The sequence below is a fragment of the Penicillium coprophilum genome (assembly GCF_028826855.1).
Source record: "Penicillium coprophilum strain IBT 35676 chromosome Unknown utg000005l_segment0_segment0, whole genome shotgun sequence".
Taxonomy (NCBI): domain Eukaryota; kingdom Fungi; phylum Ascomycota; class Eurotiomycetes; order Eurotiales; family Aspergillaceae; genus Penicillium; species Penicillium coprophilum.
The window spans coordinates 1,873,161-1,900,351 of NW_026622724.1; the positions used below are offsets into that span (position 1 = coordinate 1,873,161).

The 27,191-nt window shown below is 47.7% G+C and overlaps 9 protein-coding genes across 9 annotated transcripts; 6 read left to right on the plus strand and 3 right to left on the minus strand.

Annotated features, from left to right (window-relative positions):
• Positions 1-699: 699 nt before the first annotated feature.
• Positions 700-8,691, plus strand: N7500_008293 (type I polyketide synthase; the record flags this gene model as incomplete). The annotated part of the gene is made up of 6 exons (XM_056679437.1): positions 700-1,457; positions 1,513-2,038; positions 2,094-2,631; positions 2,697-7,354; positions 7,418-7,738; positions 7,792-8,691. 6 exons carry the CDS (start codon positions 700-702, stop codon positions 8,689-8,691), a joined length of 7,701 nt encoding a protein of 2,566 aa, XP_056529809.1.
• Positions 8,692-9,288: 597 nt separating this feature from the next.
• Positions 9,289-10,038, plus strand: N7500_008294 (uncharacterized protein; the record flags this gene model as incomplete). The annotated part of the gene is made up of 1 exon (XM_056679438.1): positions 9,289-10,038. The coding sequence occupies one exon, from the start codon at positions 9,289-9,291 to the stop codon at positions 10,036-10,038; it is 750 nt and encodes a 249-aa protein (XP_056529810.1).
• Positions 10,039-10,835: 797 nt separating this feature from the next.
• N7500_008295 (uncharacterized protein) lies at positions 10,836-11,333 on the minus strand (the record flags this gene model as incomplete). Its single annotated transcript, XM_056679439.1, has 1 exon — positions 10,836-11,333. One exon carries the CDS (start codon positions 11,331-11,333, stop codon positions 10,836-10,838), a length of 498 nt encoding a protein of 165 aa, XP_056529811.1.
• A 1,360-nt stretch (positions 11,334-12,693) lies between these two features.
• Positions 12,694-13,951, plus strand: N7500_008296 (uncharacterized protein; the record flags this gene model as incomplete). The annotated part of the gene is made up of 4 exons (XM_056679440.1): positions 12,694-12,858; positions 12,928-13,306; positions 13,367-13,484; positions 13,552-13,951. The coding sequence occupies 4 exons, from the start codon at positions 12,694-12,696 to the stop codon at positions 13,949-13,951; spliced, it is 1,062 nt and encodes a 353-aa protein (XP_056529812.1).
• Positions 13,952-14,421: 470 nt separating this feature from the next.
• N7500_008297 (MDR family MFS transporter) lies at positions 14,422-16,481 on the plus strand (the record flags this gene model as incomplete). The annotated part of the gene is made up of 7 exons (XM_056679441.1): positions 14,422-14,619; positions 14,698-15,097; positions 15,158-15,187; positions 15,245-15,635; positions 15,702-15,772; positions 15,828-15,966; positions 16,016-16,481. 7 exons carry the CDS (start codon positions 14,422-14,424, stop codon positions 16,479-16,481), a joined length of 1,695 nt encoding a protein of 564 aa, XP_056529813.1.
• A 170-nt stretch (positions 16,482-16,651) lies between these two features.
• Positions 16,652-18,544, minus strand: N7500_008298 (fungal specific transcription factor domain-containing protein; the record flags this gene model as incomplete). The annotated part of the gene is made up of 4 exons (XM_056679442.1): positions 16,652-17,481; positions 17,553-17,833; positions 17,893-18,421; positions 18,496-18,544. 4 exons carry the CDS (start codon positions 18,542-18,544, stop codon positions 16,652-16,654), a joined length of 1,689 nt encoding a protein of 562 aa, XP_056529814.1.
• Positions 18,545-19,570: 1,026 nt separating this feature from the next.
• Positions 19,571-21,383, minus strand: N7500_008299 (Amino acid/polyamine transporter I; the record flags this gene model as incomplete). The annotated part of the gene is made up of 5 exons (XM_056679443.1): positions 19,571-20,358; positions 20,413-20,793; positions 20,860-21,056; positions 21,120-21,190; positions 21,237-21,383. The coding sequence occupies 5 exons, from the start codon at positions 21,381-21,383 to the stop codon at positions 19,571-19,573; spliced, it is 1,584 nt and encodes a 527-aa protein (XP_056529815.1).
• Positions 21,384-22,292: 909 nt separating this feature from the next.
• Positions 22,293-23,586, plus strand: N7500_008300 (uncharacterized protein; the record flags this gene model as incomplete). The annotated part of the gene is made up of 4 exons (XM_056679444.1): positions 22,293-22,490; positions 22,556-22,879; positions 22,942-23,084; positions 23,148-23,586. The coding sequence occupies 4 exons, from the start codon at positions 22,293-22,295 to the stop codon at positions 23,584-23,586; spliced, it is 1,104 nt and encodes a 367-aa protein (XP_056529816.1).
• A 1,602-nt stretch (positions 23,587-25,188) lies between these two features.
• N7500_008301 (Six-hairpin glycosidase) lies at positions 25,189-27,075 on the plus strand (the record flags this gene model as incomplete). Its single annotated transcript, XM_056679445.1, has 1 exon — positions 25,189-27,075. The coding sequence occupies one exon, from the start codon at positions 25,189-25,191 to the stop codon at positions 27,073-27,075; it is 1,887 nt and encodes a 628-aa protein (XP_056529817.1).
• Positions 27,076-27,191: the final 116 nt, after the last annotated feature.

Here is a 27,191-nt window from a genome sequence, read left to right on the forward strand (position 1 = left end):
GGGAATATCTTCGGAGAAAAACGCGAGGCTAAAATACCACCCAGTGGACTCTATAAAGATATTTTTTGACGCGAGGAGGCAACCATTATGCCATCAGGAATCTGCCAGGACCTCGGGAGTTTTACCCCTGTGCTTGGAATGTACGAATTACACACCCTCGCCTTAGCAAGGGCATCGAAACCAACACTATCCAAACCATCATGACACTGGCAATATCAGACCTACTGATTCCGATCTGCAGTTATGTGAGCCACCAAAGAAAAGGGTGAGGGTAATGTCTTCATGCATGGAATATCCAATCGATGTGACTCCGATTTCCTGGATCCGCCACCATGAAAAACAGCCCTGGAGGCATGGGGCTCCTCTGGACCTATCATTGCCTGACTCAAGGTTGAATCCCCTGCTCTGATCGGGACAACGACTGGACAGAGATCGTCACGTACACGCTTTAGATGCTTATGCAAGGGCGGCCTGCACTCTAGATCCAACTGCCTCGACGCCTTTTTTGTTTATTGCCTTTCAGGAAGTACTTGGGTCGACGGATTGCGCATTTTGATCACTCACTGACTGTACCGCTCTCTAAATTCTCTTCTTGCAAATTGATATTCCTTTCTTTGGACACTTGCTAGACATTGGTGGTGATCACACTGCCAGGTACATAGTTCGACATCTTCAAACCGAATATTGAATCTATCAAAGATGCGCCTTCAACAGACCTCCGGGACTGGAACACCAGTTATCGAGGGCAAAAATGTCTCTTTGCATGAGCAGCCCAACGAAACTACTGATAATGCCACCGGCGATGTGCCCAAGCCGACGGCCATCATCGGCATGTCCTGCCGCCTCCCAGGAGACGTCTCCACGGCCGAAGATTTCTGGGACTTATGCTCACGAGGTCGAAGTGCATGGTCAACAGTTCCAAAGGACCGATTCAACGCTGATTCTTTTTATCACCCTGATCCCGATCGACCAGGCTCCTTCAACGCAGTAGGAGCCCACTTCCTGAAAGAAGACATTGGCCTGTTCGATGCGCCATTTTTCAACATAACGCTCCAAGAGGCACAGACAATGGATCCACAACAGCGAATTTTCCTCGAATGTGTGTATGAAGCGCTAGAGAACGCTGGAATTCCGAACCATGAGATCACCGGCCAAAAAGTGGGAGTTTTTGCGGGCGGCTCCTATTCCGACTATGAAATCAATAACACTAGAGATATCTCGGCTATCCCCATGTATGCTGCCACTGGGACGGCGATGGCCTTGCAGGCGAATCGGATTTCGTATTATTTTGACTTGAATGGACCTAGTGTCACAGTTGACACAGCTTGCTCCTCCAGCTTGTCTGCTCTGCATCTGGCTACCCAGAGTATTCGGAATGGTGAATGCTCAATGGCCATTGTGGGCGGATGTCACTTGAACATAACACCAGAGGCCTTCGTTTCTATGACACGTTCGAGGTAAGTGCAACCGGTAGCTCTCCTAATAGACAAAAGCTGATTGTTACTCTGAAAGACTACTTTCCGACACTGGTCGCTCATATTCCTTTGATTACCGCGGCACTGGCTTTGGCCGAGGTGAAGGTGCTGGGTGCATTATCCTGAAATCTCTCGAGGATGCAGAGGCTGCCGGAGACGTCATCCGATCTGTGATTATCAACACTGGTCTCAACCAAGATGGTCGGACTAGGGGTATTGCAATGCCAAATGGCAAGGCACAGGAAGCACTGATGCGTCAAGTCTATAAAGAGGCACGCATCGACCCAGCCTTGACAGGATATGTGGAGGCTCACGGCACAGGAACCAAAGTTGGTGATCCTCTCGAAGCCACTGCCTTGAATGCAGTCTTTGGAAAGGGGCGGTCCTCGCGCCAGCCATTGCTGGTTGGGTCTGTGAAATCAAACATTGGTCACGCTGAAGGAGCAAGCGGCATTGTTTCTGTGATCAAAACAACCCTGGCACTTGAGCGAGGCTTCGTACCGCCAAACTGCAACTTTGAGAAGGTGAATGACGAAATACCCATGGATAAGTGGAATATGAAGGTGAGATTCAGGACTGAGCTTAAGTATCAACAAACATTGCTAACCACCCAACTAGGTTCCCAAGAAGCTGACGCCATGGCCCCGTGGCAAGCCATACGCAAGTGTGAACAACTTCGGCTTTGGCGGGACCAATGCCCATGTTATTCTACAGCGTGCTCCCCGAAATGAAGGAAACCTCGAGTTAAACAACGATCCTCTCAAGCGCAAGTTGTACGTAGTCTCTGCATACGATAAGAAGGCTGTACTTCAGCTTGGGAAATCAATTGCTGCGCATCTAGATCATTTCCCAGTGGTTTTCAATGACAGCACTATGGATAACATGGCCTACACACTAGGTCAGCGACGAACATTCTTGCCATGGAGATTGGCAACCTCTGCAATATCCGGCCAGGAGCTAACTGCATCGCTGGCAATTGATGCAGTGCCTGTTCGCTCTTCCAAAGAGCCTACTATCGGCTATGTGTTCACTGGACAAGGTGCGCAATGGCACGGTATGGGCAAAGAACTTCTGAGCACCTATCCGGTTTTTCACCGGACCATGCAAGACGTGGATGCTTGCTTGAAATCCCTCGGTGCTACGTTCTCAATTATAAGTATGTTTCATCTCAACCCCGACACTGCCCACGCCGATATTCTCAGAGACTAACACCGCACACAGATGAATTGATTTTGACTGACCCCGGTGCAAGCTCTATCTCTGCCGCATACATGAGCCAGCCGGCTTGTACCGCAGTCCAGCTAGCGTTGGTTGATTTGCTGTCATCTTGGGGTATTCGTCCCAAAGCAGTAGTCGGTCATTCTAGTGGAGAGATCGCAGCAGCCTATGCCGCGGGCATTTTGAACCTCGAGGAGTGTGTTCGGGTGGCATACTCTCGTGGTGTAGCAGCAAATTTGGTTGCAAATGACAAGTCTATCAAGGGAGGTATGTTGGCGGTAGGAGCCAGCGCATCAGATATTCAACAAATCTTGGATGCCATGCGTGGAAAAAAGGCTGTGATTGCCTGTGTCAACAGCGAGTCAAGCGTGACTCTATCTGGAGATGCGGATGTTCTCACCGATCTGCAGACTGCCTTGGACAAAGAAGGGATCTTCACCCGAAGACTGCAGGTCGAAGTTGCTTACCACTCTCACCATATGAAGACTGTGTCGCAGGAGTATCAATCTCTGCTCGGCAAGATCGCACCTCGGGACTCTAATATTCCATTCCACTCGACCGTTTATGGAAAATTGGTTCCAGGAAGCACTTTAAATGCGTCCTACTGGGTCGAAAATCTGGTCTCCCGTGTAGAATTTGTGAAGGGACTGAAGAGCCTTGTGGCTGTTGAGCATAAAAATACCCCAATCAGCACATTAGTCGAAATCGGCCCTCACCCTGCCCTGCAAACACCTGTCAAAGACATTGCCCAGGCATACGCCCCAGATTCTCACGTGCAATATCTTCACACTTTGAAACGCAAGGTAGATGATATTGAAGCTGTTCAAAACCTTGCTGGCTCGTTGTTCAAACAGGGTCTGAATCTCAACTTCCAAGCCATCAACTTCCCGAACTTGGGAACCACCGCAAGAAAGCCAGCCGTTATGACAAATCTGCCTAAGTATCCGTGGAATCACTCTGAACGATACTGGTTTAGCTCACGGCTAGGCGATAACCACCTTCATCGCCAATTCCCTCGGAGTGATATCCTTGGCTCACTGTGCATGGAAAATGTTGACTTTGAGCCTCGGTGGAGGAACACCATTCGTGCAGATGACCATCCTTGGATGGGCGAGCACAGAGTACACGACAGAATTGTGTATCCAATGACCGGCTTCTTGGCCATGGCCATGGAGGCCATCTCGCAGCACGCACACCTTCACCATATTACTCCTGGAAAGATCGATCTCCGCGATATCTTCATTAATCGCGTCCTCACTATTCCGGATAACTCATGTGTGGAGACAATGCTCAGCTTAAAAGCATCCCGAGCGGAAGCTCCTAGTAAATCAGTCTTCGGCTGGCACGAGTTCAAGATTTTCTCATGGGCTGAGGGGCGTGGATGGGATCAGCACTGCAATGGTTTTGTCATGGTACAAGAAGCTAAGGACGTCAATCCTGTCGATGGGGATCGACAGCAGCTCGAGAAGACCGCACGGTTTACCCAAAAATCGTTGAACATGCGAAACTCTTGTAAAATACCTGTGGACAGCAATGTGCTCTACGAAAATATTGCTAGTGGTGGTGTACAGTACGGTCCTCTTTTCCAAGGATTGACTGATATCTCTGTGAGCAGGGATGATCAAGCAATGGCTACGCTACGTATCCCAGACACAAAAGCAGCGATGCCTCACCAGCATGAGACACCCTACATTGTACACCCGGTCACACTTGATCTATGTAGTCAAGTCCTGTGGGTCCTTCGTGGTTACGGTGAATTTGGGCCGAAAGTCACCCATGTACCCTCTCATGTCAAGCAAGTGTCTGTTTCCTTGTGTACTGAATTCAGTGCCGGTACTGTACTGCAACTATATGGTTGTATATCAGGAAATGAATCAGCAAGCGACCCTGAGACAAACCGCATATTCGCCACTGTTCCCAACAACCCAGCGGATCTTGTAATCGACATTGATGGTATCACTCTGGTGCCGGTATCGAACGATATTAGAGGATCAAATGACAGCTCGCCGGACCAGATCTGCTACAAGGTAGTATATGAGCCCTGCTTTGATTTTCTCTCTGCCGAGGATTATCGACAGCTCTCTCGTCCCGAGACCGATGTTGCTCAAGGCATCGAACGAATGCAGCAACTCGAATCTGTGGCAGAACATTACCTGGCGCAAGTGGTTAAGAATGTGACAGAAGACGAGTTATCAGCCCTCGAGCCTCACCGCCAGAAATTTTATCGTTGGGCCCAGAAAACTTGCCAAAATGTGGGCACTAATGATCCCGTGACCCTTGATGTTCTCGAAAAGATCAGAATTGCCAATGCCGCAGGCGAATTGACATGTAAAGTCGGAGCGCTGCTTCCTCAGATCCTCAGGGGGAAGGTAGATGCCTTGAATGTACTGTTGGAAGATGATGGAATCGCAAGACACTACCGTGACCTCGACTCTCTTCGTGAGGCCTATGCCAATGCCTCTGTCTGCATGGACAAGATGGCACATCAAAACCCTACACTCAACATCATTGAGATTGGCGCTGGTACAGGTGGTGCCACCATGCCAATTTTGGAGAGTCTGGGTGGAGGTAAGGCAGGGTCTACGCCTCGCTTCGGCCATTACACCTACACCGACATCTCTCCAGGTTTCTTTGAAAAGGCCAAGACGAAGTTCGAGAGCTGGGGTCATCTCATGACATATCAGACACTAGACGTATCGGCCGATCCCACGGAGCAAGGCTTCACTAATGGCACATATGACGTTGTAGTTGCTTGCAATGTGCTGCATGCTACTTCCGACATCAGCCAGACAATGGCCAATATCCGAGCCCTTTTGAAGCCTGGTGGTAAGGTCATGCTCATTGAGGAAACTGTCCCCAAGGCACGCCATTTCCCATTCGCACTTCTCTCTGGGTGGTGGCTGGCCGATGATAAATTCCGGAAGGACGGACCACTCCTCACCGTTGAAGGATGGAGCAACGTTATGAAGGAGAATGACTTCTCTGGGATTGACCTGTGTGTCGAGGAATATCCTGGAGCATCTTTCCAGTCTGGTTGTCTCATGATATCAACCGCTAACAGCCCAAACACTGGTCCCGCGAATGCCGGCGATATTGTGATACTTGGAGTTGACTCGATTGGCACCTTATCGTGCCTTAGCCTCGAATATGGTATCCAGAAAATGACTGGTGTTGAACCTATCACTGCTACGGACTCTGATGAGGTTGATGTCACCGGGAAATGGTGTATCTTCCTTGGGGGAATGGATCGCTCGATCCTATCCCACCTTACCCAAGAGAAATTCCAGACACTGCAGCGTCTTCTGAGCCGGGCTCGAGGCCTACTGTGGGTTGTCCGCCACACAAAAACTGACCTCGAATCCCTCGGCTCGAACATGGCAATTGGACTGGCTCGCACCGTGAGATCAGAAACTGGACTCCAATTCGCCACGCTTGATTTGGGCGAGCGGGAAAGCGTGCCCGATGCTCTGGCCGTAAGTCACATGCTCAATGTATTCAACGCAGTCTTCTGTCAGAAATCGCAGCTAGCCCAGAATGACTGGGAGTTCGTTGTCCGAGATGGCAATGTTTGTGTGCCCCGCTTGGTGGATAACAACGCATTGAACCTCAGTGTTCAGCAAGAGACACCAGAGGCGCCTCCACAGATGCAGCCTTTCAAACAAGATCGAGCTTTACGACTTGCTATCGGAAGCGGTAGGGGGCTCGATGAGCTTTACTTTACCGATGATATTTCCCTCAATGAACCCCTGCCCCGAGACCACATTGAGATCGAAGTTTACAGCACCGGTCTCAACTTCAGAGATGTGTTGATGGCTATGGGTCAGCTCCGCGGCGACAGGCTCGGACAGGAATGCAGTGGAGTGGTGACTCAAGTGGGAGCTGCGGTATCCGACTTCAAGACTGGAGATCGTGTCTGTGCAATGTCGCCCGGTTCATTGTCAACATTCACTCGCTGCCCGGCCTCTGGATGCTGGGTGATTCCTTACGATATGCCATTCGAGATCGCAGCTTCGATTCCAGCTGTGTTTTGCACTGCCTACTACTCTCTCATTGACCTGGGACGATTGAGTAAAGATGAGAACGTTTTGATCCACGCCGCTGCAGGAGGTGTTGGCCAAGCGGCAATCATCATCGCTCAAAGCGTTGGAGCTAATATTTTTGCAACTGTTGGCAGCCCTGAGAAGAAAAATTTCCTCATGAAAACTTACCGCCTCAAGGAAGAAAATATCTTCTTCAGCCGTGACATGTCATTTGCGCAAGGCATCCATCAGGCCACTGGTGGTGAGGGTGTGGATGTTGCTCTTAACTCCCTTAGCGGCGATGCGTTGCAGGCTACATTCGAGTGTGTTGCGCCATTTGGTCGGTTCATTGAACTTGGCAAGCGAGATATTACGACTAATTCTCGATTGGAGATGGCTCACTTCAACAAAAATATCTCCTTCGCATCTGTCGACTTGGGAATGGTCAGAGAGAAGCGTCCACAATTGACGAAGCGGCTGCTGCGTGATGTGTTTAAGCTGTTCGTGGACACCAACGCCCAATCAAGGTGGTCTGTTACCACTCTTCCCATCTCAGATGTTGAGGTTGGATTCCGGGCCCTGCAGGGAGGACAAATGATCGGAAAGATGGTCGTCCAGGTTACCGACGACTCCATGGTTAAGGTATGCTCGACCAGATTTGCGATAGTCAAATTTGGCATGGGTAATAGCTAACTCTCCAAACAGGTCCATCCCGCTAGAAGGGACGAAAATCTTCTCCGCGCAGACGCTTCATATGTTATTGTTGGTGGTACCGGTGGAATTGGTCTCGACATTGCTAGTTGGCTGCCAGAGAGAGGAGCCAAAAATCTTATCCTGGTTTCTCGAGGTGGCCTCAAGAGTGAAAACGCAGAACAAATTGTCCGGGATCTTATTCACCAGGGCGTCAATGTGGAAGTCTGTCGCTGCGATGTTGCAAATAAGCAGAGCGTGGAGCAGAGTCTTGTTCCGCTCCTCGCTCGCATGCCGCCAGTTCGTGGTGTTGTATACGGCGCTATGGTTCTCCGGGTAAGCTTTTTTTGTATCAAACAAGAGATCAAACCTCCGCTAACGCATATCAGGATACCCTGTTCGAAAAGCTTAGTTTCGCTGACTACCAGACCGTGATGACGCCCAGAGTCAATGGAATCTGGAACATTCAGCGGGCATTGACAAAAACTAATGGTATGGTGGATTTCTTTGTCAGTCTCTCATCTGCCGCCAGCTTTGTCGGCAATATGGGTCAATCCCCCTACGCAGCGAGTGGAACTTTCATGGCAGCGCTTGCTCAATACCCCGAGACAGCCAGGATGCGCTGTCTGACAATCGATCTACCCATTGTGCGCGGAGTCGGATACCTCGCCGACGAGAAGAAGCGGGAAACAATTTCCAAACAGCTCGGCACAGAGTCCGTCGACGCAACAGACATCCGTGGACTTGTTACCGCAGCAATTCGCAATGACTTCGATGTTTCCTTCGAGGGACATTGTGTGGCCGGGTTTGAAGGCGTCAAATCCACACCCGCTAGTGCACAGCCCTTCTGGGTAAACGATACCAAACTGTCGCACCTATTGCGGCTCTCCACTCTCGCTGGCGCGGGTGCATCGGCCGACTCTGCGCAGAACAGTAGTGAGATCTCGCCGGCACTTGCTATCCGGCAATCGAAGACTCGCGAAGAAGCTGAGCTCATCGTTGGGACTGCCGTGCTCACAAAAATCTCTAGCATCCTAATGCGTCCGATAGAAGACCTCGATCCTGCTGCGCCTATCACGGTTTATGGTCTAGATTCGCTGGTCGCCATTGAGATCAGAAACTGGATCACACGCGAGCTAGAAGCGAATTTGCAGATCCTGGAGATCTTGACTAGCGAATCTATCCCCGCTCTTTCTGATACGATCCTCAAAAAATCTGGCATACTTACTTCAGACCTCAAGGCTGAGTGGGGTCTCGAGGTGACTGAAGATCGAACTGGCCAGGAATGAATATGTTCCCTATATACACTCTTTGCTTGAGAAGATATCCTGAGATGTATTGATCTCTTGTCCCTTTTGGCAATGTCTTGTACTTTATATTTTTTCCCTTTTCTGTTCATTTTATCTTTTTGGCACAAAGCTTGAATTTCAAACGTTTGCTTCTCAAAATTTGCCTGACCTGGTTGCCGTAGCCAACTAAAGTAAGAATATCGAAAGCCTCGTGCGAGATATAATCTTCCCGGTTCGAGCACAAAATTATAGATGTCCACTATCCATACCACTAGAAATCATCTAAAAGCGAGGAGGCAACTTGGATATCTCATTGGTAGTCACGTGTATAGATCTAAGGTTCGTCGGCAACGACGTCGTCGCTTCCTTTGAAGATACCATTCTTTAAGATCCCAACCTCTTACTATTCTAATTACACCATGACCACTAGGCCATTCATTATACAGGGGCTCATCAAGTCTCTAGCAGGGTAACACGATCCAAACATCGTGAAGTTGAACATCAGAAAAGAAAACATCCCGGTCTTCAAGTACAGTGAGTTCGATGTGCGCGCGCTCTGTCAACTCGCGAGCAATAACTGCAAGAAAAATCACATATATGGAGCTGATCTTCGAAAGTGCTCATCAAAACAACCCACTCCGGATCCCATACATTTTGATGAGCAAGGCAAAGGGCAAGACGTTGGACACATATTGGGGCGGAATAAATATTCCTCCTCGTCCGGATTCACTCGAAATACACAAAGTCATGTTTCAACTGGGCCACATTGCATGGAAGCTTGCCCAAGTCCGGTTTACCAAAATTGGATCTCTATTCGAACAAAACGGATTTTTTGTGATTGGGGAATGCCTATCAAAAGCTCACATTTTACACCAGAGACATTGCTTGAGTGGAATTGTTCGTGGACCTTATGCCAATGAGCGTGAGCTTTACATCAGCCTCATAGCGCTCTTGATCAAGCACGCTTGCAACCTCCCGTTGTTGGAACATTGCTTCGCTGCACCGGCACCATCCAAGGAAGACTACCCTAACAAGCATCAGTGGCATGATGCCCGCGATCTTTGGAATGACTTTCTCAACGTTAGAAAAAAGACTGATGGAGCCGCGAACAGAGTTGATTATGTTATTGCTGGCCAGGCGCGCAGCTTTTTGATTCCCCAGTATGCCAGCAAATGGTCTGGAGTTACTACATCTCCGGCCAGCTTTCCACTCTGCCACTCAGATCTCACTACGAACAACATATTCGTTGACGACGAGTACAATATTACGTGTATCATTGATTGGGCATTTACCACAACTGTGCCTCTTCCTTTGCTTCTTTTACCACCAGGGCTTCCACAGTCTTGAAACAGGCTAGATCGGAAATTCTGCCTTGGTTTTGGAAATGGTTTCACACATGCAGCGTCACTCGGTGTGACTAAACCCATGGTGGGCTTGTCCGCCCCTAAAGCTATTGGGTGCGTCGAAACTAGTTAGTTTGCTTGGTACCTCACAGGGTTTCTAGCATTCGATTCCACAGCCGACCTTTCTCTTTTCCGTACCATATGGAAATCAGTTTACCCATCGGTCCCGGAGCTCGAGTCATATTTCTTTTCACAAAGAGGTCTACGCCACTATCAAGAAATACACAGAAGACTGAGACTCCAGGAGCTGTCGGAAACCCAGATCGAAAAATCAGAGAATGATCTTTTCACTAAGTCATTGACCTTTGAGCGGTCTTTGGCTCGTCATTTGACAATGATTTCGGACTGGGGATTCAACTATGACCCACTGAAAATGTCTGGCCTTCGAGAGACAGGGCAGATTTTCATTACTGAACCACGGCTTTGGCGATGGATTTTGGAATTCAAAAGACAACATTGTGAGAGGCTCGGCACTGAAGAGACCCAGTAATCACTCACTTGAGGAACATGGGTACATAAATCTCGTTCACACCGTTGATTTGGGGAACAAAAGAATATTACTAGGAAAGAAAGCAACGAGAGGCTATATGCCGACTCAATCGATGTCCCATTTTTCAGATCTCAAAGACTCATAACCTAAATGACCAGACAGTTCCTTTTCCGACAAAATGTTGTTAGTTTGTCTTTAAGCATCGAAATTTGTCCACATGGATATCTTACTATGGCAGTTTTTCCGTGTACTTAAAAGAAGTCTGTCGGATTGGCCCGTCGAGTACAGTCAAAAGGCTCGTCAATGAACCAAGTATCATGCTGCTGATCATAGACAATGGGATAGGTAGTATCGGGATCACAAAGCTTGTCGATTTGGGTCTTGTCACCAGCACTGATAGTAAACCAATAGTTGTTTGTGTCATCGCTGACCTTCTCACACTTGTAGAAGAATCCCGTAACCCCGGGACCAAACACATCGCTGCGGAAGTCGACAGCCAACTTCTTGTTGAGGTTGATATTGTCGCAATCCTGCTTCAAGCCTCCCACAGAGGCCGTCTCTGCCGACTCGCTAATGTATCCCTTCGCCGTGTGTGTGCCGCTGGCTGACCATGTCGTTGCTGGCAGGGATAGCTGCTGAGCAATATCGGCCAGTAGCAGGCTGTTTGTGACGGTTGCCGCAGAGCAGCCAACACTGGCGCTCATGATGCCCAAGGTTGTGAACAGCATTGAGATCTTAATCTGAACCATGTTGAGTTGATTCCACGTTGATTGTGATGTGACGATGATTTAGCTACTTACATTTCTGGGGAATATTTGATTTATATGGTTTTTCTTGAACGGGGTATCACTCGCCTCGAAGTTCCAATTTGCTTATAGTGGGGATTGAATCTACCATTCATATCTTGTCTTCCGGTGGAAATTCTCTGAAAAGCGCTTGGAGAGGTCGTGGACATGATGTAACGGGACGATCCGTCCCCCACGTCCAAATTAGGGGCTCATAGCCGCGTCTATGATACCCGGTTTCAGTACAACTTAAGAACTGGTGATCTGGAGGACTCTGAGGTTGAAGCTGGATAATGTATATAGCAGTGAGACGGGCAAGCAATCCACTTTGTATCCACTTCGCTATTGCTCACATCTTTGGCGGAAAATATGCCGAATTACGGAATTGGGAAATATTGACACCTGAGGCGCCACAGATAATATTTCGTTTTAACGACGGATTTGCCCCTTGCCATCTGATCCCTTCATCCTATTCAGACTTTGCTATAAATACTGATTCTTTGTATGTTCTTTGGTTGCAGTCTAGATGCACGGTTTCGCCCATATCATTCTGACCCAAACCAGTTGACTCGTCATAATGATCGGCTTTACTTCGACAGGAATTTGTTACTTCTTCCGCTGATGAATTCTACTTTGAATTCCCTATCAGTGCATATGTTAAACAGAGCTAAAGGGTTTATGAGTTGAATGCCGGGCACACTTTATGCCTATATCTCTGTACCTTGTGCTGCGACCTTTGTCAGCAAAGGGGTTTATACCCTAAAAGCACATCTGGCCACTGGATAACCGAATTGCTGTTTATTGGCAAGAATCTACTCCAGCAAACCTATCAACCATGACACATGTTATGTCCAAGAGCGCCTCAGCCGCCGAAGATATCCGGCCGCTCGGATCCCTCCTGCGCGGGGACCAATCAACACTCTGCCTACTATCGATCGAACGCCCTACCCTTGTTCCTGGCCATATGTACCTAGGTAGGTTTTAAGGCTTGAGGCTTCGGCCATCTTTGATAGGCCAAGCTAATTATCTTATCGTTACGATGTACCTGCCTCGGGTTCTAGCGGAGACCTCCGACGGCCTTCTAGAATATCCAAGGTTAAGTTTTATGTTCACACAGCCATTGATTTAACAAGAAAGTCTACTACGGAGCCCCGTGGAGATCTCCGATGGGACTACCATGATAAGCAAGGATGCGATAATGGGCTCATACAGTGGGTTCAATATAACTCCATCGGTCAATGTCTGCCTGGTGGTATGGGCATGCCTGTATCTCGCATCTTTGTGCCCTTTGTGTTGGGAAAATCCATGCTATTGACAGACTAATATGTCTCGCTCACCTCGAGCCGCCATCTTTGACTGTGGTCCAAGGCTTCTCAAGGATATCTGGACGCTCACTGGTATCGCAATTTTGATAGTAGCATTGAGGGTGGCTGCAAAAATAAGGATCCGAAAAATTGGCTGGGATGACATTCTCATGGTTTTATCATTGGTTAGCGAGTCTATTTCCTTGGGGTCACAATAGCTTTAAGTTCAAAACTGACATGTTGTCGGCACTTAGTGTCTTACTATAGTCGGATCAGCTCTGATTACCGTGGGTGTTAACTACGGGTTCTGTCGCCATGTTTGGGACCTTGACACAAAGACCGTTGTTCCAAAGGTGATTATGTTTGACTATCTGACTCAGACATTTGGCATTGCTGGCGGTACACTGGGTCGGATCTCATTCATTGTCTTCGTCATTGGCCTACTTGGCACTAGAAAATCACACAGAGTGATACTTTGGGTCATAGTTGGGTTACAAGTCGTGACAAACTTGATATTGATCATCATTCTATTCGTTCAATGTCCAGGACATGCTTCCGCTATCTGGACACAGAACGGGGAACATAAATGCTGGGACGTCCGCATCCAAGCATACTATGGGTACTATCAGGGCTGTATGAGCTTCCATTGATTGCCCTGTTCAAGACATCACCGAGACTGATTTTTGAGCCTAGCATTTAATTCGGCGACAGACCTTTATCTGGCAGTCTTTTCAACGTACATATTCTGGAGTTTGAATTTGAAATTAAGGGTCAAGCTGGGCTTGGTCACACTTCTCGGATTGGGCATTTTGTGAGTTAATCACTTGAACTCCATCTCGAGGAAAGAGAATCAGCTAACAAATGTCCCTTCAATCCAGTGCAATGGCAGCCTCCGTTATTAAAGTAGTGCAAACCCAAGTCCTGTCACACGCAGCCGATGATCCAACCGTCGCAACCGTCAATTACAACCGCTGGCTATATATCGAGGCCTATCTAGTCATCATAACGGCATCAATACCCTGCATTAGATCTTTATTGCGCTCTGTTCGAGGGCGGTCAGCTGGAACTGGACGGAGCACATACGAGTTGAGTTCGCCATATGGTGGAAACTCCATGCTCACATCTAGATCCCGGAGATTGACAGCAATACCCGGAAAGTCGACGATACGCATCTCTGATAATTCTAGTGCGGAAGATATTCTCGTGTCAAATAAAAGTGACATTGATGCAGTACACGAGAGGACGGGCTCGAAACAATCGATCCATGTCAATGTATAACAACATCATACGAATCTTGAGCGTGCAAAATTCTGAGATACAGTAGATATCAGAACTCAACTACAGCAAAACGATGATTGACCAAGCACATAGATTTATACCTCTAAGACCCAAAATGGCTTTCCCATTTCGTGCTATAAAACTGCCCTGGGCTCTCGTGTATTACATAATCACTGGATCTGGTCCACGGGTCTTCCCAATTGGATCAGGATCGAGATCGGAATCGTAGCTACCTAATTAGGAAATTATTCAACGAATCAGGATGGACCATTCTCACGCTAGGTCCAGAAAGGGAATTAAGCGACCAATCAGAAGCTGTAATTCATCTGGTGATCTATAACTTTTATAGAAATATCTACTACAGTTGGTGTTGGCCACAGTTTACATTCTGATATGAAAATCTGTTTCATTCTACTGAAATCAGCTCAAGTACCGCTACCTCTTTGGTTTCCTCGTCATCGAAAGCCAAAATGCGAAATGAACAAGGTGGAATACTCGAGTCACCACGCAAGGAACTATCGCACGAGGACAGCCATTACACTACTGGTGACATAGGGCCGGATGCCTTGAATGAAGGAGTGGATTTGGAAAGCTCAAAGTATCCTTCGGGGTTGAAATTAGCTCTCGTCTTTTTCGCTCTGTGCTTGACTGTATTCTTGGTGGCCCTGGTTCGTACCACACACTCTCTTCCTTATGAGACCACTTCTGAAATGGGCAATATCGGCTAATAGTAAGTTCTTGGACAGGACCAAACGATTATTGCTACTGCAATCCCAACTATTACCTCCCAGTTCCACAGCGTCGAAGACATCGGATGGTATGGTAGCGCATTTCTCCTCACGAACTGCAGCTTCCAGCTCTTTTTCGGCAAGCTATATACTTTACTGTCACTCAAATGGACCTTTGTCGGCGCCGTACTGGTTTTCGAGGTAGGCTCCGCCATATGTGGCGGGAGCCCTAACTCCGTCGCTCTCATCATAGGGCGAGCCATTGCGGGAATTGGAGGCGCTGGTATTTTCTCAGGCGCTTTGATTATCATCGCCAGATCAGTGCCTCTTTCGAAGAGGCCAGCCTTCACTGGAATAATCGGCGCAGTGTGGGGTATAGCAAGTGTTATTGGACCTTTATTAGGGGGAGCTTTTACAAGTCAGTCTCCATTGGCCGCTTACACTTCAAATTGGTGCTGACATTGACGCGGCATTCCAGCTCATGTCTCTTGGCGTTGGTGCTTCTACAGTATGCACCACTTCCTTTCTAACGTTATTGGCACGACTTGGGCTAATCTGAGCTTAGTTAATCTGCCAATTGGTGCTATAGCCATACCTGTCATTCTTCTTTTCCTTTCCCCGCCAAAGTCAGAAAACAGGCCGAAGCCGGAAGGCTGGGCTACCTTGAGCCAATTTGATCCTATTGGGACGATCCTTTTCGTTGCAAGCATCATTTGCCTTTTGATTTCACTCCAGTGGGGAGGGACCAAATACCCCTGGAGTGACGGCCGCATAATTGCGCTGCTGACGGTATTCGGGGCGCTGATTACCCTCTGGATAGTAGAGCAATGGCGAGGTGGTGAAAATGCCACAGTACCCCTTCGTATTCTGCGGCAGCGCACAGTTGCCTGCTCGACGTTCTATATTTTCTTTGCGAGTGCGTCGTTTGTGTTGTTGATTTACTATTTGCCTATTTGGTAAGTTTGAGAATTGCTTTCGCGGCCCCAATATCTTGATTTCATTGATACTGAATGCGAGAACAGGTTTCAGGCAATCAAAGGCGATTCTGCCGACCAGTCCGGAATCCATAACCTCCCCACTGTTCTGAGTGTCGGTAAGTATACTCTCATGGCGATCAATTGAAAGACTGCAGACTGATACGAGGGCAGTGATTTTCGCAATCGCGAGTGGCCTGGGCGTCTCAGTCTTGGGATACTACACCCCATTCATGATCACAGGTTCGATCATAATGGCAGTTGGTGCCGGTCTATTTCTCGAATTTAAAGTCGAAACTCCGATGTCGATGTGGTATGTGATTGCATATTGACCCCACAAGCTCTTTCACTGATGTACTTAGGTTTGGTTTCCAAGTTATTTTCGGCGCAGGTGCAGGTATTGGAATTGAGCTTGCCAACATTGCTGTGCAGACAGTCCTTTCCGAGAAGGATGTCTCTATCGGGACATCTTTGGTGGTTTTTGCTCGCTCTCTTGGCGGTGCCATTTTCGTCTCTGTAGGCCAAAACATTTTCAGCAACCACGTTGTCGCTGGAATGCGTGCCCATGTTCCTGAGATAGACCCATCTGTTGTCCTTCAGTCTGGAGCAACCGATCTTCAGCGTACAGTGATGCAAGCTGTCTCGGGCCAGGCCGACGACGTTGTTACTCGGGTTTTGGAGATCTACAACAAGGCAATCATCCAGACCTTTGTAGTCGCATTGGCCTTGGCGTGTGTATCTATTGTTGGCGCTGTGGGGGTCGAATGGCTCTCCGTGAAGAGCACCCCCAAAGACCTGGAGTCGAAGGAAGATCACGGAGAAAAGTAAAACATTCTCGGGATTTATCGTGTGCGTTGGTCGAAGCAAGTCTGCTCAAGGCAACAGAGACACGCTTGATGAGATTGGTTCAAGAGAAGGCGACTTCGTGTATACAGTAATGAGAATCCCTCTTCAGATAAAAATCCATGATAGGCCGCGGCAGAAACATTGAAACACCATCATGATGAATATGCATTCTGATGGAGCATTTCAACATTGAAAAATTCCCAAAACCAAGAGTCAGATGCTAGTTCATGCCGATTTTGTTCAATTCCTGGACCTCCATTATGCACGACAGGGTAATCAGATGCCTTAGAAGGCTGGAGAGGCACGTCGGACTGACCAAATCCATCCAATGGCCCAATATGAGTTATTGTTGGCGTCTGAACATGGACTGAAGGGTCACCGAGAGCCGCCGTCGGCGTTTGTATTGCAGCGCTTGATAACCTATCCCCGCCAAGGAATGGAATGCCTTCCATCATTTCAGTTTTGTCTGAGCCGGATGGAGGCCTGGATTTGGATTGATGAGTGTGCAACCACTGGCTCAGCTGAGGCATGACTAAGAATGCCCTACTCAGAGCACTGCGGTCATCTTTCGCAATGAGGCTCCTCGAAACCAGCACGAGGTGCTCGATATACACTTCCAGTCGTAGTTCGTCAGCAGTGACATATTCGCTTATTGCCCGCCCTGATGATCTCAATGCTTTGTGCAGTTTCAACAGAAGTACCACTGCATATATTACGCGACCGCCATATATATGGGGTGGTAAAGCGATCATGTCAGACGTGGATAGCTTAAGGAAAACATCCAGCAGTCCTTGTGCCGCGTGTATGATAGCGCGAAGCATGAGTATACGAGATGGGTGGAGATCGTGCATGTCGATGAAATTGCATGTCTCCAAGGACTTCACACTAAAGGGTGCCCTGAACTCATCGATGTTGTGGTTGACATGCAGGGCCAACTCATGTGTATATAGTAAGCTAGCAAATCTGCCAAATTCAATCAGAGCTGATTGGTTTGTAATCGTCAATTCTTCATCCTTCAGACCAGTAGGGACACAATTCAAGAGCGGGACTCACATTTTTTCAGAGAGGGTACTTGCTCGAGAGGAAGGCATTCGATTTGAGTCTTGAATTTTTGAACTTTTGATAACGTATTCTGGTCGGATAATGATGCCAAAGTGGTTGAATCACTCAGAGACAGCTCCTGATTCACTGCGTGGCAGATACACTCTGTTTTCACAATTACGCAAAGGAACTCATCTGTGGGGGATGTTTTGGTCCGTCGCAAATCGGCAGCACAGTCGTCATAGTGTGAGCTCCAGGCGAGCGAATTGGGCCGTCTCAAAATCAGAGACAGACTAAACCATAATTAGTTTTCACAGTAGCTCAAATAGATAAATGACCAGAATAAATGCACCTTGCAGATAAAAGGAGACAGCCAAGCCAGGCACGTTGTTCTTCCGCCCGATCCCACATCTCATTGTCGCTGCTAGTTGGCTTCGATAACTCAATCCTGTCAAGCCCGAGATCTATAGCCATAGTTGTGGCAATAGAAGCTAGTTGGTTCAGGTTCATCTGCTTATAATCATCTGGTGCTCTGTACCAAAAAGACACAATCTGAAGAGCTTGAACAAGCTCAATGGACTTTTCGCCCCTAACAACCGCGCGCTCTGCTAGATAGAGCCTGACCTTGTTCGCCAGGTCTCTCTGTTGGGTGATGGTGCAGTATCCGGCACAAGCGATGCTCATTATGGATAAAAAGAGCAATGGCTTGGTCTCTTGCACAAGCTCAGCTGTTGTGCCAGTGGGAAACACGACAATGGGGTATTTCGGTGCAAAAATATCCAAGTATCGATGGAAGATTTGCTCAGCTATCTTCGAACTGAAGACATGTTTCGCCATGTGGCCAATTTGATCACTCCCACTGCAAGACAACTGAAGAGAAGCTATTGTAACTCATTAGCTGTTCCAGAATATGATTTCATTGAGAAAAAATTGGATGCGACTCTTCAGAACTCACTGGATGTGGGCTGGGTGACTTCCTGTTGAATAGCTGGAGATGCATGCATATCTAAGTTGGAATCAATTTCAAGCCTCCTTTCTGTGCAATGACGGTCAAACAAAGATGTTTTGTTTAGAGACTGTTGCACCTGCAGCTGAGTACTGAGAGGATGAGAATTTGCTAGGGTCGTGGTATTGTCGGCTGAAGCTATTTGCGATGGGAGATACACCGTACACTGTTTGTTCTTCTGTAAGCATCGGAGACATCTTCCGACTCCAGTATTGTTATTTTGACAGCTCGACTTGGAATTTCTGCATTCAACACAAGCAGTGCCTCGCAATCTGTGGGTGTCTCTGATCTTCGCGTCAGTCACGCCTGAGATTATATGTAGGCCGTGGCCTCACTGAGCTGACGGCTTCCCAACCTTTTGTTGCAACGAACCCTCGGGTCATTTCTGGAAGAAGATGACTCGGGGTAAATGACTGGTTTAGATTTGGTCTTTTGAAGTGCCGAATTCTTGTCGTTGGATAGATGCTGCACATTGGCTTCTTGCCCCCTTGACGGCGGTCGGCACACAGCAGCGGCTATTGGGACCGGGGCAGGCCTTTCTTTAGTAGTCCCTAGCCTGAATTTGTTGAACGCCATTCCGATCTCATATGTTGACCTTGTACCCTGACTACAGAAGATCTGATATGATGTGACCCCAATATGTTTGCAGTGTTTACATGTTCTTGATGGCCTGATGATCCTGGCATACATATTCCTAAAACGGCAGGTGCAAACGAGCTGGGATGAAGGAAAGAGGTTACATACGCAGAGTTTTCGCAATTTGCGCTTCTTCGCTTCTATCGGACCCATCAACCTTTTTGGCGGTTCTGCCAGGCCAGACGTTTCATCAAATTGGACATTTAAGCGGAAGGGAATATGAATCCTAGTTGAGTACTACTCGGTGGGAAGGGGGAAAAACATGGGTTCTTTTACAGAAAAAATATAATTCTAAGAGATCGCCGCCTTCTAATAATACAACTCTTTTCCTCTATCTCTGGCCTTTCGCCTTTTGTGAACAACAGACAGGGGTGATAGATATACATCATCAGTCCCGGGTCTTTTGGACAATAACCGACGGTCCAACGTAATCCTTCCGGCCCTTAACAGCAAACATCACAAGACTTATAATAAAGACTCCCGCAAAGAGAACCACGCTCCAGTTGAAGTTCTCTGCCGTGACAACTACATCACCTGGCCATAACGCCCAGAAGAGCGCGAAACAGCAATATAGCAGACCAGCGATGTTGATACCCAGTCCCCAACGTCCCAAGTCCCATCGACGGTGGGGGAGGGTCTCGGGATGCCAGATCTTGCGGTAGATGACGCAGCTAATTGAAATGATGTACGTGTACATCAATGCGGCCACGTTTAGAGAGATAATGGCATTGAATGCAGTCTCTGATCCGATGTTAATGAGGGATAGCGCGCAACTGATAATGCAGGACAGAATGATAGCATTCGTGGGAATCTTGCGCTTTTGGTCGACTTTGCCGATCCACTTGGAGAATGGAAGGCCATTGTCACGGGCAAAGGCGAAGGTTTGGCGGGAGGTGGAGGCATTGAAGAGGATATTGCTGAAGATAACAGGCAGCAGGATAATAGCCGACAGTCCGTTCACACCTGCCGTTGAGGTGGCCTGTTGGAAAACATAGAGGAATGGGAAGCCAGTAGGATCATCCAGGGCGGCTTCCACTGATGGCATTGCAAAGAGCATAGTGATGATTAGGACGATGGCCATAAGGCCGTTACTAAAGTAGCCCCAGGCAATAGCGACGGGGACGTTGCGACCTGCATCTTTCACCTCTTCGGACATATGTGCAGTTGCGTCAGAGCCTAGAGATTTGTTAGCATATCGTATATATATGTTAGAGCTTACTCATTACGTACTGAGAGAGCCGTAGATAGCTGAGATTTGTCCGACCATCACGCTCAGGCCCATTGTGGACCAACCTCCCATATTCTTCCACTCTGAAACGAAGACAGCTTCGGCGGATTGGTGAGGAGCCATAGCCCATAGAACAATAATGATGATTGCCCAGCTGAGAACGTGGAGAACCATCAAGAGGTTGTTGAGAATTGGCATCAAATCAGATGCGTAGACGTTCACGATAAAGATCACTAGGACCATGGCAAATACAAGCAGGGTGCCCTGCCAGCTCTGGGGGTCATAATCAGGGTTTCGAACGGTGATTAATCCCTGAATAATAGTTCCAGTGAGGAACGAGCCAGAGGCTGCTCCGGCTTGCCATGCTAACACTGACATCCAGCCTAGGTAAAAGGAAATTGATCAGCTGATTTTTTTTTCTGTAATGGTGGACCATAGGATCAACGTACCTGTAATGTAACTGAGGAACCTTTGGTATCGGGGCGAGGACCACTCAGAAACCCAGTGATATTGTCCGCCCGAAGTTGGTGCCATTGATGCCATTTCGGAGATGGAGGCAATGATGAAACCAAATCCAATGAATGTCCATATATAAGCGTAAAAGAAGCCTGGTAGGCCACCATTGTATAAGCCTTCGTAATTGGAACTGAGATAACATTTTACGAATTAGAGATATGGCCAGCGGCAGTATGTCGAGTAATGTACTAACATAAGAATGAATTCCCACGTTGCCTGCAAAACCGATGCAAAACTTAAAGCGGCCAAAGGTCTTAGGTTTCTCTGTTTGGGTTAGATAGAGATCAATGCAGTATGAAAGAAATTTTACCTTCAGTTCCTGAGCCTTTCCCATTCGCTGCATGTCACAGTCATCGGCAACTGCCGCCTTTGGATCATGATCTGAAGAACCATCTCTATCCAACGATTGCAGCTCCGTATCCCGCACCGCGGAATCGGATGGTTTGAAGGAATCCATAGTAAGCAGCGACTGAGCTGCTGGGAGGTGGGGGGAGAGAGATGGAATGTCAAACAAAAGAGATGGGGAGATCAAGAATAAAAGGAGGAATGTAAGGGGGGGCAAGAGATCAAGGGGGCCATACAACATAGTTGAATCATATTAAAGATTCTTTGTCGAACAAAGGAGATTGGCGGATATAGTGGACTTTTGATCCACCAGTTGATCTCGGAATGGGCACTGTATAGGTGGGGTATGCCAGACTGTACTCTCTGGGCTTGGACCTTTCACTTCCATTTCCGACAATGTACTGTACTTGGATTGTAATAACTTTATTGTCAGGACAAAGGAAAAAGCAAAGAACAATGGAAGATCCCGGCATGTGTACATGTGGCATGCAGGGAATCAACGCCATGGTGCGCATGCGGATGACACGAGGGTAGCAGACTTAGAGCTAAGGGTGCATCTAGTGCCTTCGCGCCATGACCAAAGTACCAATCTCACGCGATTCGACGCTAAATGAAAATTTCGGTCGTATTCTCATACGACTTTTTAATTAATATTATTTTCGTTTTTGCGATCACGTACTCCGTACTCCCGTATGTATATTGTACTGCATATATGAAGATCTCCACCTTTACACCCGATGTATAATGATGTTAGATGAAAGGATGCGATTGGTTCTCATTGTGATGAGGTACTTTAGATGCTTTCCACGGAGTACCTATGGACCTTCGATAGTCGGTTCTTCTACTTTGCAACCCTTGTCCGTCCACTTTATAACCCTTGCTGCCAAATTGTAATTATTTACCGCCCTGAAGAATAATAAACCATTTTCGCCCCAATAATTCATTACATGGCCCCCTTGTTTCCACATGTCTTCAAATATATCCTCTCTGGTTGACCTTCAATAATGTTCAATCTACCATCATGTCGGTCCCTTCGCCTTTGCCTCCCGGCATAAGTCCGCCCCTCTCAACCGACAACCCCAATAACCATAGCGGGTTGATCGTGGTGATCACTTCACTCTATATCCTTCTGGTGATTGTTGCGCTCGTGACACGAATCTCCGTTTCGTTTCATCGGCGTATTATGCAACATAATAATGTTTCCTTCGGCTTCCTCATAGTATGTTCATTCCACCGCAGAGCGGGTTGCATTTGACTTGACTACTCGGATTAACGACAAGATAGGTTGTCGCAACGACTCAAGCGGCGGTAGTGCTCGCACAAGTTCACGAAGGTTGGGGTATCCGGACAAAACCCGGTCAAACTACAAGCGATCGAATGCTCAAGACTGGATATGCTGCGGATCTACTTTCAATAATTGTCTTGGGCTGCTCCAAGATATCGACTTGTCTATTCTACAGTACCCTCTTTTCACAGATACACAAGATCTTTATCCGCATCAACCTGGTTGCAATGGTTGCTTGGACGATCCTGTCCGTGATACTACTAGCAGTCCGCTGTAGCCATGACCCATGGATGGATATCAGCGTCGCCCAGTGTAGCAGTCTGGTAAGATAAGGGAAAATCTTACGTATGTGGATGTGATTAACTGACTGAACCTGCTCCTATAGTTCCCCCGATGGCAGGCGATCACAGCGATCGACATCGCCACGGAAGTCTCTCTGTTCATCTTTACTGCGATGGCAGTGCAACAAATCCAGATATCAACGACAAAAAAACTGGTAGTATTCATAGCTCTCCAGACCCGAGTACTGTGAGTCCATGCTCATACTGCATCTCGATTTTTACCATCAACTAACATCTGACTTCCCACCAGTCTCATCCCCCTCTCTGGTCTGCGCCTGTACTACACCAAATTGCAAATCACCTCCGATGACCCAATCCTCGTCGGTGCCTTCGCAACCGTCGTAGCGGAGATCTACCTTGCGATCAGCGTGTTATGTGTTGTAAGCGCATTCTTCAAATCTTTCATCGCAGCCTACGAAGACAGTAATGGAATCTCCTACACAAACGGGACTTCTGGATCGCAATCAAAATCAAGGCGGATGGACTCGAGGAATACCATTACGCACAAGGACAACAATACTGCTCCGGGTGTTCTACGCGGCTGGGAACGAGAGGAGGACCCCATTATCGGTCCCACTGATCCGAAGAGTGGGTTGAAGATTTATACATCAGTGCACTTCAGTGTGAGGGATGAGAATATTGAGTTAGCCGATCGTGAAAGTGCAGAAGGGCGTCGAGATGGATTTTGATGTGTTTGCACAATATACTATAATTAACTCGCGTTTGAGAAAATACCATGTTCATGATACCCTCCTTTTTGTCGCGGACGGTTCCTGCATCCTTTGATCCACACGAAGTACCGTATGATATATCAAACGACCTGGTCCCCGAAATCTACTATAAATCTAGCCCGATGCCCTATCTCGACGAAACCGGAACTAAATTTGTTGGCGCCAGAGTGGCCAATCAATTCATGCGCGCTATCAGTGTAAACGGATTTGAAATCTTCGCTCGCCGCTACGTGTGAAAATTTTGTATTTCAGGGGGGAAACAGAAGAAAAAAAGCCCCGGCCTTGGAGAATTTTTTTTCAACAGAATCCAATGACCATTACAGACGGAGGTACTTTTTCGGGATGATGTGCCTCCCAGGATGTTTGTCTCAGCCCCCCAGAAGCTAGGCACTAAGCTTGTCTCAAAAAGCATTCACGGAGTATATTCTTGAACCGGATTGTTAGCGATGGGGTCCAGAGCCAGGTTCCATAAAATGGGGACATCCTAACTGGCTGAAGGAGTTTGGAAAAGTGGGCAGGCCGAGGTTCCATCCGATCTCTTATTTGATTTAGATCACGTTCTCATGCGGTTGTCCTCAAATCTTAGAGCCCTACCATGAGTCTCTGGGTGCAAATTTCAGCTAGCCAGTCGAGAGATAGAATTGAGAATCGGGATGAGTCTATCACGAGATGTTGGATGGACCTGGGCTCGGGAGGGCAGATCTACCCGTGCCGTATAATGCCAAGCGCGGTACGGAGCTGAGTACGTGCGCTTGGCAATGTTACCCTGTACGAAGTAATACCGTATCTCTATTGCGCTCTAAGTAGATTTTGTAAAACTAATCTAGAACGGGAGTGCTCCGTATGTAATACCCGGTGAAATATGGATATAACATATAATGTCAGGTAACTTATAAGCGAAGTGGACACGTGGGCCGCTTACCCCGATATGTACTTGATATGTTGTACCTATACCTCTAGTGTTGATAGAGTGCATGGAAAGTGAGAAAAGTACCTTCAGGTCATATGTGGCAATTTTTTAATGCACTTGGCTAACTTAGGTTACCGGAGAAGATCCACACACTGCGATATTAATATTGAGATCATGCGCGATTTATCTCTCTTTATTAGTGGTCAACATGGAACTCGATATTCTGACGATCGAAAACTGTACAACATAAGTGAATGACGCGAGAAGGGTTCGAGCGATATAAAATATGGAGTGATCTACAAAGTATCCTCCGGCATTTATCCCATCTTAGTAGCCGGGCGAAATTTCTCCGCAAGAACTGTCCTCGCCCAATGAAACCTCCGGGGGTTAAATCAGCCCTGGAGCAGCCTACAAGCAATGGATGTGTATACGGAATACTCCTGTGGAGGGCCTTGGCATTTTATACAAGTATACACTGCAGATTCAATGTATACCCTATCCCACCGGAACAATGTAATCTTAAAAAGGACACATTGTCAGAGCACTGAACTGATGTCTCAACCAATTCAGAACAGCTAGGTGCGTCTCTTCGGCGTTGCTCAACTGGCCTTTTCACGAGACTTTAGATCCGCCCATCGGAGCCGTTCAAAATGATACACCCCAAGGACTGGCAGAAACCCTTGGGGATATTGCTTTACTTTTTTCTTTCTCTTTCTTCTTTTGTCAATGGAGGATCCATATTCAATATCAAGGATGTCGAAGCCCAGGCTTTTGCCTTCGATCTTGGCGGGGTCGAATTGGCTCAAGACAGATTTTTGGAAAACCAGGACCGTACCCTTAGATATTTGAAAGAGATAGATGTCGACAGACTACTGTATGTCTTCCGCATAACCCACGGACTGTCGACACAGCAAGCAACGCCGAACGGTGGCTGGGATGCTCCGGACTTCCCGTTCCGTTCGCACGTTCAGGGTCATTTCCTCAGTGCCTGGGCTCAATGCTATGCTGTGCTCCGCGATCAAACATGTTATGACCGAGCCACCTATTTTGCAACTGAGCTGGCAAAGTGTCAGGCCAACAACAAGGTCGCTGGTTTCACCGACGGATATGTATCTGGGTTTCCAGAATCAGACTTCTCAAAACTCGAGAACGGCACCCTGACAAATGGCAATGTACCGTATTATGCGGTGCACAAGACTCTTGCGGGTCTCCTGGATGTCTGGCGCTTGACAAACGACACCACCTCTCGCGATGTTTTGCTATCTTTAGCCAGGTGGGTCGACAAACGTACCGAATCCTTCACTTACGATGCCATGCAAAAGATGTTACAAACAGAATTCGGCGGTATGAACGACGTCATGGCTGACCTCTACCATCAAACTGGTGACGAGAAATGGCTTACTGTTGCCCAACGCTTTGATCATGCCATTGTATTCGACCCCCTTGCCGCTAACAAAGATGAGTTCGACGGTCTACACGCAAACACTCAAGTACCAAAGTGGATCGGGGCTGCTCGCCAATATAAAGCCACCGGAGATCCTCGCTACTTGGATATTGCCCGCAACGCCTGGGATATTAATGTCCAATCACACACGTACGCCATCGGCGGTAACAGTCAAGCCGAGCACTTCCATGCTCCAAATGCCATTGCCGCTTATCTTGACAAGGACACATGTGAAGCATGCAATTCTTATAACATGCTCAAGCTGACCCGCGAGCTGTGGCTATTGGATTCCGAAAACTCGAAATATTTTGATTTTTACGAGAATGCCTTACTTAACCACCTGCTAGGTCAGCAGAACCCTGATAGCCACTTTGGCCACGTCACGTACTTCACTCCTCTCAATGCTGGAGGTCGTCGGGGTGTTGGTCCCGCCTGGGGTGGCGGTACTTGGAGTACAGACTACGACTCATTCTGGTGTTGTCAAGGAACGGCCCTCGAAACAAACACCAAGTTGATGGACTCTATCTACTTCTATAATGATTCGACGTTGTTCATCAACTTATTCATGTCTTCCGTCTTGACATGGCGCGAGATGGGCATTACCTTGAAGCAATCTACGACTTATCCAGTCGGCGATACATCAAAACTGGAAGTCTTCGGCAGTGGTGACTGGACGATGAAGATTCGCGTTCCTGCATGGGCAACAAGCGCAGAGCTGAGACTGAATGGAGAAGGTTTACCTAATGTTAAAGCGCAACCCGGAACATACGCGCAAATAACGCGCAAGTGGGCTGATGGCGATGTCATCGAGATCCGTTTCCCCATGAGTCTGCGTACGGTGGCTGCAAATGACAATTCTAGCATGGTTGCAATTGCATATGGGCCAACCGTCTTATGCGGTAATTACGGCAACCAAGAACTGAGCAGTACTCCTACCCTCGCTCTTGACTCTATCAGACGCGCTGGGGATTCTAGTCTTGAATTCACCTCCATCGCCGACAGAAAGGATATTAAACTAAGTGCTTTCTACGATGCTCAGGGATACAATTACAACGTGTACTGGAGTATCACAGGAAGTCTCCACGCTAGGTAGTGGTTTAGCACTTAAAATCCGCTTAATCAATTGTCCAAACGGAATTGTTTTATACCTCATTTCACCAATCTAGTGCAACGATCATAGTCTTCAATCTTGCTTAAAGTAAAAACAGT